The sequence below is a fragment of the Dermacentor albipictus genome, chromosome 4 (genome assembly GCF_038994185.2).
Source record: "Dermacentor albipictus isolate Rhodes 1998 colony chromosome 4, USDA_Dalb.pri_finalv2, whole genome shotgun sequence".
NCBI lineage: Eukaryota > Metazoa > Arthropoda > Arachnida > Ixodida > Ixodidae > Dermacentor > Dermacentor albipictus.
Genome location: NC_091824.1, coordinates 85,548,212 through 85,562,996, shown reverse-complemented (window position 1 = coordinate 85,562,996; position 14,785 = coordinate 85,548,212). Strand labels below are relative to the sequence as shown.

Genomic DNA, 14,785 nt, shown 5'->3' with positions numbered 1-14,785 from the left:
CCGACTCAGTGGCCATTGAACATAATGTATTTTGTATTCGCATAAACCGTACCAGCTTATTGCATACACATCGGTTAAGGGGGGACATGGTGATTAAAAGTTATCATTATTTATTTATAACCCAAACTTGATAAAAATTGGCATGCTTATTTAGTTTCTTCTCCTGATTCTAAAAATGCAATTATTTTTTCTGTAGGTTCATTATTTCAATACCTAATTAAGAAAACAATGTATTTTACGGTGTCTTTTTTCTTACTACAATAGACAAATAACCGCTGCACAAAAATAGACAAATGACATATGGTCCAATAGAAGAAAGCACAAGCTTCACAACATAGGAAGAACTTTTATGGTTGGATCAATATTTCCTACTTTATAGTGCACTGAACTTCATTGTTCTGAACATGGCCATGCTTTAGTCAGACAAAAGACAAATTTTAAAAACTTTAAACAAAGAAAATTGAAAAACTGTTTCCTATGTTTGGTGCTCCAAACATCTAGCTTCATGCTACAAAAAAAAATTAGTACTATATCTATGATAGCTACTGATATATCACAGTAAATGTCTTGCTGGGTGGGTAAAATTAGCATTTCGAGAAAATCAAGAAAACAAATAAATGTCACATTTAATTGTGAAGAGTCACAAATGTGTGCACATACACATTCCCAAAACATTAGTAGGCTCCTGGGGCATAGTCAATTTGGGCATTTGTGCCTCTGTGGCGCTTTTTGAACAAGCACTGCACATTTTCTGCCGATGCACGCTTGTGTTCAGATGCGGCTGATCGGCACCGGTCTTTTTCCTCCATGCGCTGCATACACTTTTCACCAGCGCTGACACCGATGTGCGAACTGTGCCCGCGAGTCATCCAAGACCCGTCGTACGATACAGCGACGTTGCCCGGGTTGCCGAAGTTTAATTGGCTGTAAAGCTGCCGGACCGACTTCGCGCATTCTGTTGTAAGCGTCTCAGCTGCGCGGGTCGCGGCGGGCGTCAACTTCGTTTTGACGTACCCCTGCCACGTTTTCGTATGGAGCCCGCGGTGCGATATATTCATTGTTGCGAAAATATCATTGAACGCAGTTTGCCGATTGCCGGTGCTTTGCATTGCGCGCGCAGCCAGAATATTGACGGTAAACGGATTCACTTTCTGAGTCCCATTCACACGCGGCGAGCTCCACGCTGACGCTTTGTCGCCGCATTTCGAGCATATGAGCACCAGACTTACTGCAAGGCCATATTCGCGCTCCTTCCGGCTGATTTTCGCGCTACCGCCGCATGTATTACAATTCATATGCTCCAGCAGTGCGTTCACCGATTCCAGGCACACCACGGTGAAAACTGCGTCGTCAAGCGGGCCGGCCGCGACATCGCCAGCGGACAAGATCTCCGACTTACGGCTCACTGCTGCGGTTGACGCGAGCTATTGTAGTTTCTCGTCGGATCTCATGTCGATTACCTCCAAATCTGAAGGCGTCAGCATAACGGTGTCACGACGGACGCGGCTGGCGTTTTCGTCGCACCTACTCGTTGTCGCACTACCTAGGCCTAGCACTCGGTCGGCTCCATCAGTTCCGTCGCTTGACGCCGTTGGTGGCTCGTCCTCAACCACTTGCGACGCGGTGGGGCGTTTTTTGAAGTTGTTGAGCATGGACTTCTTCCTTTTCTTTCCATACTTGTGCTTAGAGTCAAACTTTCGGAGCGGAGGAGGCATCGTCGCGCGTACTCACACAACGATCGCATCGAACATGGCGTCTCGCGTGCGCCTCTGCTGCGGCTAGCAGACAGCTCGGGAGTGCGCCCAGCCAATCACGTGGCGTTATCTCGTCACGTGCATGCGACAGCGAATGAGAACGCGCGTTTCATCTATTTTTGCCGCCAGTTTTTGTATTGAACCAGCAAGCCTAACGAAGCGGCAACGCGCGATATTTGAAGCTGAAACCGCGTTCTTTCAAACGAGACCAAGATGGCCGCCCTCAAGGCACTAGTACGCGAGCGCGGCGTCATTGAATGTGTGTCGTTTTCGCGTCGACACACGCGAAAAATCAGGTGCCCCATCTGTTTTTAAATTGTTCGTACGGCTGAAATATGACCTTACGAGATTTGAAACTTGGCAGATAGGGAGAATAGTAGATGTAGATTAGAGAAATGCTATTTTCCAAAATTCGTTTTTTTACGATATTTTGGGTCTAAAGACCCGTGTCCCCCCTTAAAACGTAGCGTTTCAACTTTTCGGCGCGCAAACACGGCGGTGCGTCGTCTCCATCGGGCGGCCCGGCAGAACAACAAGCCTCAGAGATCGGAACAAAGGCCTCCAAGCGCCCTGTGCGTTTGCGCGTGAAGCCACATCAACATCAACATCATTTCGACGCCGTACCAGAGAGCGTTATGGCGTCGCGCAAGCGAGGACTCCGTCATTCCGAAGCTCGGATAAAAAAGACGCCGGGTGCTCAGCGTAGAATAAAAATTAGACATTGTCCGTGCTATCGAACGTGACACGGAGAAGTCGGTGTTGGCACGCGACAAGGATCTGCTGTTGACTACAGTGTGTGGCATTTGGAATGCCAAGAAGTTGCTCGGCAGCGCTGCTGCGATCGCGAAGACATGTCAGCTACGAGGTTCGACTTTTCGCCATCGTTGCCTCTGTTGTTGCCGAAGTGTCGCCTAGCGACAGTGATAAGGACGACACGGAAAGCGACAGCACGGGCGATTCAGGCCCGACAGTGGCAGAAGCTACGCGTTACGTCAGCCCCATGAATGTAATCGTCGCGACGAGAACACGGGCGCGATAACGTAACTCTATTCCAAACGAAAAGTATTCATAACTCCGGCACCCAGCAAAGAAAATGCGCCCCCGGGACTTTTGCAGCACTACTGCGCGCGTGCATGGAGAATACGTAACGCCAACGAGGAATCTGCCATGCGAGTGTTTGCCGAGAAGAGGGGGCTGGCTGAAAAGCTGGCACGCAGCTTCAGTAAGTTTGAGGCCGCTGCCGTCGTGCTAGGCCGCCACACATCAAACAAAAATAACACTTTTGTCGCGCGAAGTGAATAAAAACTGCATGTTTTTTCCCCTTTCCTCGCACTCTGTCTGAGTTCCGTTTTCGACAGGTGTGTGGGCGATCTCATGCTATTTTGGTTAAACAGTACTACCGTTTAGTACGTAGTTTTTCCGAGCTCCGGCCAACTACGGTTTAAAAAGGTTTCACTGTACTGTTTTCACAAGATTGATAATAGACAATGTTGGCTGCCAACTACAATTAAATCTCGATATAACAAAGTCAGTAAAATCGGCGATTTGTTTCGTTGCATCGAAATTTTGTTGTATTGAAATTCAACCTTTCATGTAAACAAGTGCAGTCGCCGATCAATTTTTTCTTATGCGGAAAGGACTGCAGAATTATCCGAATTATCATGCAATAGAAAAAAGCAATTCATTTTGATTAATTTGGGAGTTGGTGACCAATGATACGCTTTCATGCCATGCTGACGATATCTTCACGTCGGTGGTACGAATGAAGGGGCGACCCTGCACCTGAAAACATTTTTTAAAACGCTTTGTCGATATTGATGAAACTTGCCGAGTTTATGTATTTCAATGTGCTAGTTTTAAATATACATCCATTTTTCTTGCAGAGTAAATTAAATAACCTTCCCGAAATTGAAGAGATTAAGCTTGATTGCATAATTTGCTTGGAGGCAAGCTTTCTACCAAACTGTACATGGCATAATAAATATTGACAAACGAAAATGATGTGGAACTAACGAAGAGTGCAAATAAGCATGTATGGTGTTCTAACCCAATTTTATATCAAATGAGAACATTGCAAACTTCAGTGAGGGAAATCCATCTAACTGCTAAAAAAAGAAAAATTTTTTGAAATATTTCTAATAAATGCAACAAAGTCATTTTGTGTATTTGCATTCTACACAGACTTGCCTTTCTGGAAAAAAACAGAATTACAGTGATAGCACAAGTGGAAGCAGAGATAATGCACCTCCAATACGGCATCTTCATCAAAATTGTGGTTTTGAGAAAACAACAAAAGAGATTTCAGAACCGATATATTGAAAGAAAGTTTGAAAACACGGCACCAAAGGCCATCAGTAGGCACTAGGTATAATTCATGGCCAATTAGCCTTTGCCAATTGACAACATAGCATGCACTGCAAGTACATTCACTGCAAAAGGATAGCATGTTTTCGGGCCATCAATTCCCGTGAACTCCATCCCGACGCAACTTCACCGCAGACCTCGCAAACCAGCGAGTTTAGTAGTAAAACCGTAATCCTGATCGCTCCGCACCAGCTACGCAGAACCACTGCAAGTATTGCACGAGAAAATGCCCAGAAAATCGTTCACTGCTGCAAGTCCAACGACAACGTATGGAGTAGCGGGCTTCGCGACCGAGGCTGTTACACTATTGGCAGTCGGATTTTCAACAAAACGCCAAATCTTTTGCTCTGTGGCCATCGTAAATGCAATCTTGTCAAGCGTAGCTTTCTCATGTGCTCTTGTCCACTTGCTCTTTAGTTACGACAGCCGTGTTCAATTCTTACGTGAGTGTAATCGGCGTGTGGATATGCGTGATCCGGCAAAGCAGTCGAGGCATTGATGTTCGGTGGCGATACGACTTCAGTGGCGAGCTTCTGGGTAAAAAAGTTATGGGGTTTTACGCGCCAAAACCACTTGCTGATTATGAGGCACGCCGTAGTGGAGGACTCCGGAAATTTCGACTACCTGGGGTTCTTTAACGTGCACCTAAATCTAAGTACACGGGTGTTTTCGCATTTCGTCCCCATCGAAATGCGGCCGCCGTGGCCGGGATTCGATCCCGCGACCTCGTGCTCAGCAGCCTAACACCATAGCCACTGAGCAACCACGGCGGGTGAGCTGCTGGGTATCCTGTGCCGACTGCGACGACGGAATCGCTTTCAGGAGTTTCTTCCGTCTCGTACGTTTCCACTCATAACAATTAACGAAATGAAACCTTGTCGGACCTCCAGCATATCCAGCATTGCAGTCGCGAGACTAAGACGAAATGGTAGCCGTTTTCGTCGTTTGAGCGCTCGTGGTCCTTGGAGCCAATTGTGACTCGCCATCTTGGTCACATGCTCAAACCGACCAATAATAGTGTGCGCGGCGAATTTTTCTTGCTGTTGCTTTTTTCATAACCGCAGTGCCGGATGGATAAAGAAAACAAAAAATGTGTGCTTTCGAATGATAGCAAAATGGCGCTGGCAGAGCGCGTAGTTATAAGTTATTCGCAACGAAAATCGGGCGCAATTCGCCCCTATTTCAAGAGCAACGCTTGCAGACTCGCATCTTTACATCACGATAATGGAAGAACTATGCGGTATTTGCTCACCAAATTTTGGAGATAGGCATGAAAACGCGTCAGGAACGCAGAAAATAAAAATTGAAAATTCGAATTTTGGGCCAATTTTCAGTCCCAGAGACCCAGGTGCACCCTTAAGCAAAGCCGTCCATGCTTTCGTGTGCACTCCGTCCCTGCGGCTGATAGCGTCGCCTGCACTGGGAAGACGCTATCATGAAAAGTGCCTGCAGCAGGGAGCGAATGCTTCGCCTGCCTCTTGCTCCAACGGCTCACTGAAAATCGAGATTACACAGCCTGCAATACTAAACACGCGGCCTATAGTGACCGTACAACCCTTTCCGAGATTCAGGCTTATTTGATTGCACATAAACAGAACAGCGTGCAATGGCGCATTCACGATTTCAAGCCTACTGCCAAGCCCAAATAAGTGCATGGAAATAAAGGATTTCATTTTTTTTTTCTTAATCTGCTTTTTTGGACACCTGTTTATTCGGACACTTCGCAGTCCCCGTGAGGTCCGAATAAACAGTCCGCGACTGTATTTCTATCAAGTGACAGCAAGCTAATTGGTATGAGGCCTGAACTTTATCACAAGAGAGATTCTCTCGCAACAGCTGGCAAGTCAACCTAAATTGTCCTGACATACTCTCAGTCCGCGCACAACGCCTCAGTGTTGCGTTTCACTGTTCTAAAAAGTTTTTTTGCGTGTATGAGGGACACCTACATCTTGGTGTCAGCCAACACTTTGCTTTTAGAGTGCAAGCTCCTTCAAAAGAAGCTGCGGCATGCTTCCTTTCCCATTCATTTCTCAATGCGTAGGTCTTTTGTCTTCTTGTTCTCTTTCAGCTGCGCGTTCGCCACACAGACTATTTGAAGCATCCTCTTGGACAGTTGTGCAGTCAGTGTCCGATTTTTCGGACTCCATTGGGGCCGTGAAAACATCCGAAAAAATGAATGCATGTCTTTTACAGCCCTTAAGGGCTAAAATCGCCACAGGCATGCCCGAAAAAGCTGTGAAGGCCTGCCAGTACTTATTAGGCATATCGTTGCTCGTATTGTGACAGAAGATGGCAGGTGCACACGTGCATAATACATACTGTGTCCCGTGACAGTTGCCCCTTCCCATACTTGTTATGCTTCACAGCGTACCATTACTGTAATGAGGTGAAGCTGACTTTCGGGGACCAGCATTATGCAACGTGTCATGCTTTGCGAACTTCGAAGCCAATCGCGATGACCACAAAAGTGATGTCGGTGCCATTGCTGACAGCAGCGTTCAATGAAAATCACGGTACAGAACGGTAAGAAGCTTAATACCAAACCTCGAAGCAGCTAGGCCTAGCATTGCTGTGGTGGTGGCTATGACTGCTAGCGGATCTGCGTGCTTGTGTGCCGGTTTGAGGCGGCGAGTACTGGATACTGGATACCGGCGAGTACTGCACTGGATCCCAGAGTACCTAGCACATAGTGCTAGGTACTCTGGGATCCAGTGCAGTCACATGGGCCAACGAAGGCTCAGTTGGCATGGACAGTATGTCCAGTGGAGGTAAGGCAGCAACGAACGCATACATTGTTAGTGCCACCGTTGAGTTGGTGTTGCCTGGAGGCGAGGCAACAACTTGTGCATATGCTGGGAGGGGATGAGAGATGGAGGGTTGCACGTGCACAGAGTAGGTCAAGGACGCCAGTTACATTCTGATGACATCACGCAAGGCTGCGCCAGAAGGCAGACTGGGGCACACAGACAGCAATGACAAGCCCATTGCTTGTAATTCTTTGCGTATCATTGTTCTTATCGTGATACGCAGTTGTGGGTCCTCCATAGAAGCATATATTCCAACGTCCGGCTGAAGGCGAACAGACTCAAGTTCGTCCAGGCACCGACACACTGTGACTATGTCAGCGATTGTAGCGAGGTTCTCGGTGGCAACGGCATAGAAGGTGACTGTTCTAATGCCTTTTACAATGTGGCATACTTTGTCCGACTCTGACATAGATGAACTCGCACGGTGGCAGAGCGCAAGAAGATCCTCTATGTACAATGTGTGATACTTGCCTGGCTGTTGTTGGCGAGTATCAAGGGTTTTCTTTGCGATGGTAGAACGAACCGCCAAGTATTTGGTGTACCAAATACTTGGGGGAGCTGCTGCTTAAAAGCAGCCCAGTCAGTAAAGGCTATCTTGCGGTTGAAGAACCAAGCCTTCACCACACCCATCAAGCAGAAGTAGACATGGTGGAGCTTGAGGGGGTCGTCCGAACAATCAGCAGAAATTACTCGCTCGTAGTTGTCCAGCCAGTCATCCACATCTTTCCCACAAAGACTAGCAAAGAGATGGGGGTCCTGCAGGTGGCTCCTTAGAAAATACAGGGTGGCTTGCGCTGTCGGAATGGTAGCAGTAGAAGTGGACGGTGGGTTGACCTGAGACATGCTAGCGGATAGTGGACGCAAGCGGCAGCCTGAACGAAGCTCCAGGGGGTAGGTCGAGCGGATAGAGGATCGAGGATCAAAGAGTCGCCACCATCACGTATGACGTCTCTGTTAGAATGTTTACTTGGCCTGAGTAGTCGACAACGAACCAGCAAAGGCACACAACGAACAATGATGATCTCACGGCGCTGAAGATGAGGATCGATCAATGTAGGGTGCAGATGAACACGTGCATAACAAATGCCCACAATACTGCTAGTTTAACATTATAACCAATTTCACAAAAGTGAAAATTTATGATTATGCTACTGTGTGACCAAAAACAAATTGTTACAAACCTGGTGAAGGGCTGGGTGAAGAGAGGAGTACCGTATCTGCAAGGAACAGAAAGACCACATCAGTGGATCAGTGCTAAGTAGAAAAAAAAATCATTACATAACACTATTTTGCAATTCTTTCTCATGCTTAGACTACAGTATCAGAATCAGTTGACTCAAAGTGGAGGGTGTTAAGAATTGAATTAAATGGGGCTAACAGAAGCTTTACATTACCCAAGTTCTGCATCTCTACCACAGATTTGTTCATAAGAAATGGTAAGCTCAGATAAACCTTGAACATTTACAAACATTCAGTAGTGCAGTGTTAACAGTTCACTGGACTGACTGCAAGTATCCAAGTGAAAAAATATGTATGAACAACATCAAATAAAAGCATGAAGCCCTTTATGATGCAGACACAACCATAGCTTGGCATTCCGGCACAGTGCAAAACAGCTGGCATTTCAACATCCCTCACCCGTGGGCAACAGAGGAATGAATTTTTGAAAAATGCCAGAATTAACACCAAAAGCCAAATCAATGGTTTTCTGAACATGTTAATCATAATTTCACTGTGTCTCAAAAAATTTAGGTGCTCAGAATAAAAATGTGCATAAAAGTAAATCTGTTAGAGAGCCACTCGAAACTCAATGTTTGCCATATTAGCAATGTGTCTAATTTTACTGCGGCAAGCTTTTCTCAAAACTCACCCATGCTGTCAGCGCCATTTTGATCAGTGGTTTCTCCGTCTTCGCTCATGTAACCCGGCGGAGGTGTTTCTGCGAAGGCATGGCAGAAAATAGTACCAGCTGAGCTGTACACTCTGCAAAACAGGGCACCATGAAATGGTTTGTTTCAAAACTGTTATAGCTAAGCGGGGTTTTGTAAGTGCACAAATTACTGCATACTTCCTTGTCACGTTTTCTTCACCAATGCAACACCCCTGAATACAGAGCAACCATTACACTTGAACCATACAAGTGAAAATTAGCTGCGTTGATCACTTACAATGCATGCCAATTAGCTACACCAGCAAAAAGCAAACAAAGCAACAACTGGTAAGTGGCCACCTTTTCCAACAACGCCCATGTCAACTTGGGGCTTTGCCAACACGACAAGAAAGAGCAAAATATTACAGCAGATCCAACGCAAATGTTGGAATCTATGTTAAGAAACATATTTAAATTAAATGCTGCACAAGGGCACAAATTATTCTTGCAATTGTATGAAAAAACAATTTTATCGCAACACCACCGACAAGTTCAAGACAACTTTTTCCTTTTCTGCAGTAAAAATCTTTTCATAGAATTCAACAAACATACAATTGACACTTTTCATAATTGTAAACCTAGCTTTTCTGCAAGGCAGCTTGCCGAACTACTGGTGGTATCGTCATTTTTTCAAACCCTAAGCACAAGCACAGTATGCTTGTACACTGGAACGTCATTAGAGGCACCAAAGTATGGTTAGAGTCCCACCACCAAACGCGGTTTCCTTTTTTTAAGATTTTTTTTATGAGTGAGGAGAAATCTACCGTATTTACTCGCATAATGATCGCACTTTTTTTGTCAGAAAAATTGAAGCAAATTCAGGGGTGCGATCATTACGCGGGTTAAATTTCCCGGGAAAAAAAAATTTTTTTTTTTTTCGTCCGCGTTTGCTGCGGGATGCGAGATTGCGGGTGCGGGACACCAAAACAAAAATGGCGGCTAGCGGAGCGAGCCGAACGCGCCGAACGCGATTTTTTTTTTGTTCTCGTGAGTACATTACGTGCATTGAAACAGTTTCTTCCGTATTAGTGATGAATAATATCGTTAATATCGGCAAGTTTGCGGCAATAACGTAGCCATGTCCACTTTGAGGGGACAGTAATAGGTGGGCGCGCTTAGCTTCCAGTGACCTGACGGGCATGCTGCGGAAACTGCGGCATCTGTCTTCACTACTTTCCGCTAAGGGTGGGCGAATATCTTAGCTGTGTTACAAGCGTCAGCGTATGAATAGGGCACACTTTTAACGCATCAGAGTAAACGTGGCTACTATCATTGCCGCGCGCGATTTGTTGCGTGCTCAAGAGTGCAAAAGCAGATGAAAAGAATCGAAATGCGCCTTTGTTTTTGTTGACATCAGCCATTATAAAGCCAACCCATAATAAAGGCAAGTTTGGTTGTACCTCATTTTGTCATGGAAGTGCGGAAAGTGATGAAAGTAATGAAATGAGGCATCTACTTAAGAATGTTTAGTGCGTGCAGGCCGCTTGGCTTGTCTTGAAGAGTCGTTCGCGTAGCATTCGACAGGTGGTAAGCGCGATCATTATTCGCTAGACTTAGCACACGACATATCGCTGCGGCAAGTTCAGGGTGCGATCATTACGCGGGAAATAAAAAAAATCGAATTTTGACGACAAATTTTAGGGGTGCGATCATTACGCGAGTGCGATCATTATGCGAGTAAATACGGTATTTGGTGAGAATCGAACCAGCAACCAACCAACCGACCGACCGACCCAGGTGAAACCATAGGGTGGTAGGTAAAGAAAGCTTCACTTTAAAAAATAGCGACTTTTGCACAACGAGCATATTACTTTTTGCTAGGTTCGGTACTCATTTGGCGAAGAAATTCAATAATCCCGCGTCTAACACAATGTCACGGTGCACGGGTCCTTTTCACTGCTACATGGCCACATGTACAAGCAGCGGCTCATTATCGCACTTCTCTCTTGCTGCAGTGCGTAGCTGGTGAAGCGAGGCGTGCAGGCATGACTTCCGAAATCACATCCTCAGAGGCCACACCTAGCTGCGCCGCACAACGTATCACAGCGCTATACTTGCACGCGGCTGTTGCTGTTTGGTGCATAGTCGACCAAAGCTTAGTACAGGGTTCATGCTGGTGTATATGACAAAAATTCCAAGGATTTTTAAGGACTTTCAAGGTCCTGCGTGTGGATTTTCAAGGACCACACACACAGGGCCATAATTATACATGCGTGCACGCTCCTTTTCAGGGAGGGTGCACGCGTGTATAATTATGGAATATGTACTGTGTTCCGTGACAATTGCCCCTTCCCACGCTTGTTAAGCTTCACCGCAATACTTCATGTACGCTTCACCGCGTAACATTGCTGTGCCGAGGTGCAGCTGCCTTTCGGGAACCAGCATTAGGCCACGCGCCATGCACTCCAAGCTTCCAAGCCATACACGAGGATTACGGATGCGGAGTTGGTGCGATTATTGACAGCGGTGAATTCTTTCAATGAAAAACACGGCACCGAACGGCAAGAACCTTAATAGCGGACGTCGAAACAGCAAAGCCTAGTGTTGCCGCGGTGGTAGCTACGGCTGCGAGCGGATCGGCGTGCGAGAATGCTGGCTCGAGGCGGCGAGATAATCAAAACGGCGGCGATGGATTTGATTAATGCCATTTGGGACCTGCGGTAGCAGCTAAAACTGCCGAAAATCGTACAGCGAAGGGTTCTTGCGTCTGAAATCGCAGACGTTCTTATACATTGACTCTATGGGGCGCGTGGTGGAGCCGCAAAGCCGTCCGCGCTATCGGGCATTTCACAAAAATCGGGCGTCCGGAAAATCGGTTGTTGACTGCACACAGGCAACTCCTCCAGCCAACGACACGGCGTCAAAGACAATTTGTTACGAGTCCTCTCTTTTATTCGAGCCAGCAGTAGGGCGACTTTCGTTTCCTTTCAATAAAATGACAGCCAATTTTCCCTGATTGAAGCACAAATTCCCCGAGTTTTCCCCCCAGAGTTTTACCAGACAATTAAAGATGCTTGAGAATTCCTGTTTCTTTTAAACAAAAACGCAGTGGGAATTCAGGCGGGTTTAAATTTTCTCGAATACAATCACTGGAAGTTTATTAAAAATACAAATTTAGGAAATTCAAGGATATTCAAGGATCTCCGAAAATTTCAGGACTTTCAAGGCCTTAAAAACGATCTTTTCAAATTCAAGGGTTTGAAGAACCCACACGAACCCTGTTAGTAGCATCCATGCAGCATTCTTAAAGCCGTGAAATCGTCCTGACAAAAAAAGCGGGGGATAGGCGACAAATTGAATGGCGACAACTTCACTCACAGCCCACATGTATGAGACATTGTGCGCGTTATGTTCGAAAAATCGAGCAAGACACAGTACAGTGTCCAAAACTTCGGTCACCGTTTTTCACTCACGGTGTGCAAAGTAGATGTGGCAATAACCTACAGGTTAACGCAACGCTTTGAAACTGGTGAAGGAAGCATTGTGAGCAGAGGCATGCCTACACAGAAGTGTGAAACATAGCGATGCATTTTTTGACACTTCAACACCTCTGACGAACACAAGGTCGAACACATACACCACGCAACAGCGGAAACCTCCTGCCGAGTTTGCTGACAAAATCTCCTGGCCCTCGTAAGTGCCCTTGGTGCTGTGAATGTCCATCATGCATTCCCTTTCCACACCACGACTGTATGGGAGACCTCACACTTCATCTACTTGGCAAGACACCCACAACAAATCTAGAGATAATGAGGCAAAGAAGTTGGATCCACGTGCTACACCTAAGGAATCATAATGTCCATGCCGTTGAATGCACCGCCTGTAGAATTGGCTTTCATCGCAAAGAGCCTGAAAACCTCTGCGAGGACACATTCCGCACACTGGCGTCAGGATCAGCCCAGTTTACCACAGTTGAACTCGGATATATTGAATTCGACCGGGATCGGAAGATAGTTCGATATAGCGAAAATTCAATATACAGATATAGGCCAAAAAAGCACTCACGATCATAACAAATTGTGCCTTACCGATTGGAACAGCCGTGAATCACACAGCACGTGCACACAATATGAAAGTGCTTTATTTCACGGAAAAAAAAAGAAGCTAATTTTGGGCTGCTTTTTTCTCTGGGAAATGAAGTTGAAAACACTAGTCTCAATCTTCTCGAGACTGTCCAGGTGCGAGAGCCCAGTGCCTTCCACTTCGCCGCAACAGCGCCGAATCAGGCTAACGCTGACACCAGTTCAGTGGCTGTGCACGGACACGTTTCTTCGAAAACACAGTTGCCCTCGTCGTCGCTGGAATCGCCACCTTGAACGCCAGCTATTCGGGCCACAATGTCCTCATCAGCGAGGTCGGCTACCGCTTGAACTTCGTTGTCAGCGTTAATGAAGTCATCAACAGTCACTTCGGACGGGACGGCGCCAGAAAAATTGGACAAGTCGCGAAACACGTCTTCCAAGCACACATCGTCATCTAAAGCTTCCGCACATTCATCTCCGGCCACTTCAAGGCATGCCTCACGTCGCCCCAAGCGCCGGTAATCATCTGGATTGCGCCGAGCAGGTCAATTTTGAGATCGGTTCCCATGCAGAGGTTTACAAGGAGCCGTTGAATAAGTCGCTTCCGATAGCCTACCTTGAATGCCTCTATGATACCCTGGTCGAGGAGCTGCAGTCTCGCTGTGGTGTTCGGCGGGAGAAACTTCAGTTCGATGTATTGCAGCTTGCAAGTCGATGGGCCGAACAGTTGTCTACCAGAAGGCAAACTCGGCGGCCCGACTTGCCCAACTCAGTGTCCCAAGCCTGCAGCCATTCAACAAAAAAGTGACGTGTCATTCAGGCCTTCCTATTACAGCCGTAGCGGATGGGAAGCTGTTTACAGTTCTTGAAGCAGCACGGTGACTCGCTCTTCCCGATCACGAATGGCCGTAGCTTGCTCGAGCCGTCCATGTTGGCCGCAAGGAGCACCGACACACGTGCTTTGCTCATTTTATAGCCGTGACATGAGGTTCCACGAAGAGCGAATGTCTTATTCAGCAACATTTGCCAAAAGAGACCACTTTCGTCTGCATTGAAGATTTCTGCAGGCGAAAACTTCGCAGTGATCTTCGGCTACTCCTCAGAAAGCCACTGCTGCATCTCCTGGCTGCTGACAGCCCCACTTTCGCCTGAAATGGCCTTTCGTACAATGCCGTGGCGGTTTTTAAATTGTTGCAGCCACCCAGTGCTACCGCAAAAGTTCTCTTCACCAAGAACCGTAGCAAATCATTTGGCCTTTTTGATTAGCATCGGGCCATCCACGGGAAAATTTTTGGCTCGGATTTCAAGAAACCACGTATAGAGTGCCTTCTCCACTTTGTCAAAAGCAGCAGGGCACACATGACACGCTCTCGAGCGACTTTCCTCTCCTGCTTTAAGCTTGATGTCCTGCTTGTTTTTTCACAACGTAGTTAAAGTACTTCGCGGAATGCCGAATGCGTCTGCCATGGTGGACTTCTTTTCTCCGTTCTCAACACACCGGATTACCTCAAGCTTTCTTGCAAAGTCCAGATTCTTCCTATTTTTTTTGTCTGCGGATGCTATAGCTCACCAGATGACCACAATCATACACGCTACACAGGGCACGTTGAAACAGAGGTGCACACAAGAAAATGCGCAATGCGCAGATGGAGCGGTCCGAGCGAAGCCTGTCTGAGTGGCAGTCAACAAGGCTGCGAAGGAACAACAAAGAGAAAAGAAAGAAGAGGGCAGGGAAAAGGATCGGCGGAATACGCCATCGGAGGCGCTGTGGGCGCAATCGCCGCTTCGCTATGCTTCATTTTTTTAGCCCTCTCTCGCTCTCTCATCTCCCCTGGCCCACGAGTGGCCAGACCCCTCACTCTAGAAACGTCGACGCGTCTCCATGTAGCGCACTCTTTTCACTGAACT

General features: G+C 46.8%; 1 protein-coding gene across 4 annotated transcripts in view; it reads right to left on the bottom strand.

Annotated features, from left to right (window-relative positions):
* Positions 1-14,785, bottom strand: part of LOC135901160 (mothers against decapentaplegic homolog 3-like) — a 74,016-nt gene that overhangs the window by 42,533 nt on the left and 16,698 nt on the right. For all 4 annotated transcript variants that reach the window (XM_065430820.2, XM_065430819.1, XM_065430821.2 and 1 more), the window contains exons 4-5: positions 8,796-8,864; positions 8,107-8,142 (exon numbers count right to left, since the gene is read on the bottom strand). In XM_065430820.2, coding sequence (XP_065286892.1) covers positions 8,107-8,142; positions 8,796-8,864 — 105 coding nt within the window. The remainder of the gene's footprint in view (positions 1-8,106; positions 8,143-8,795; positions 8,865-14,785) is intronic.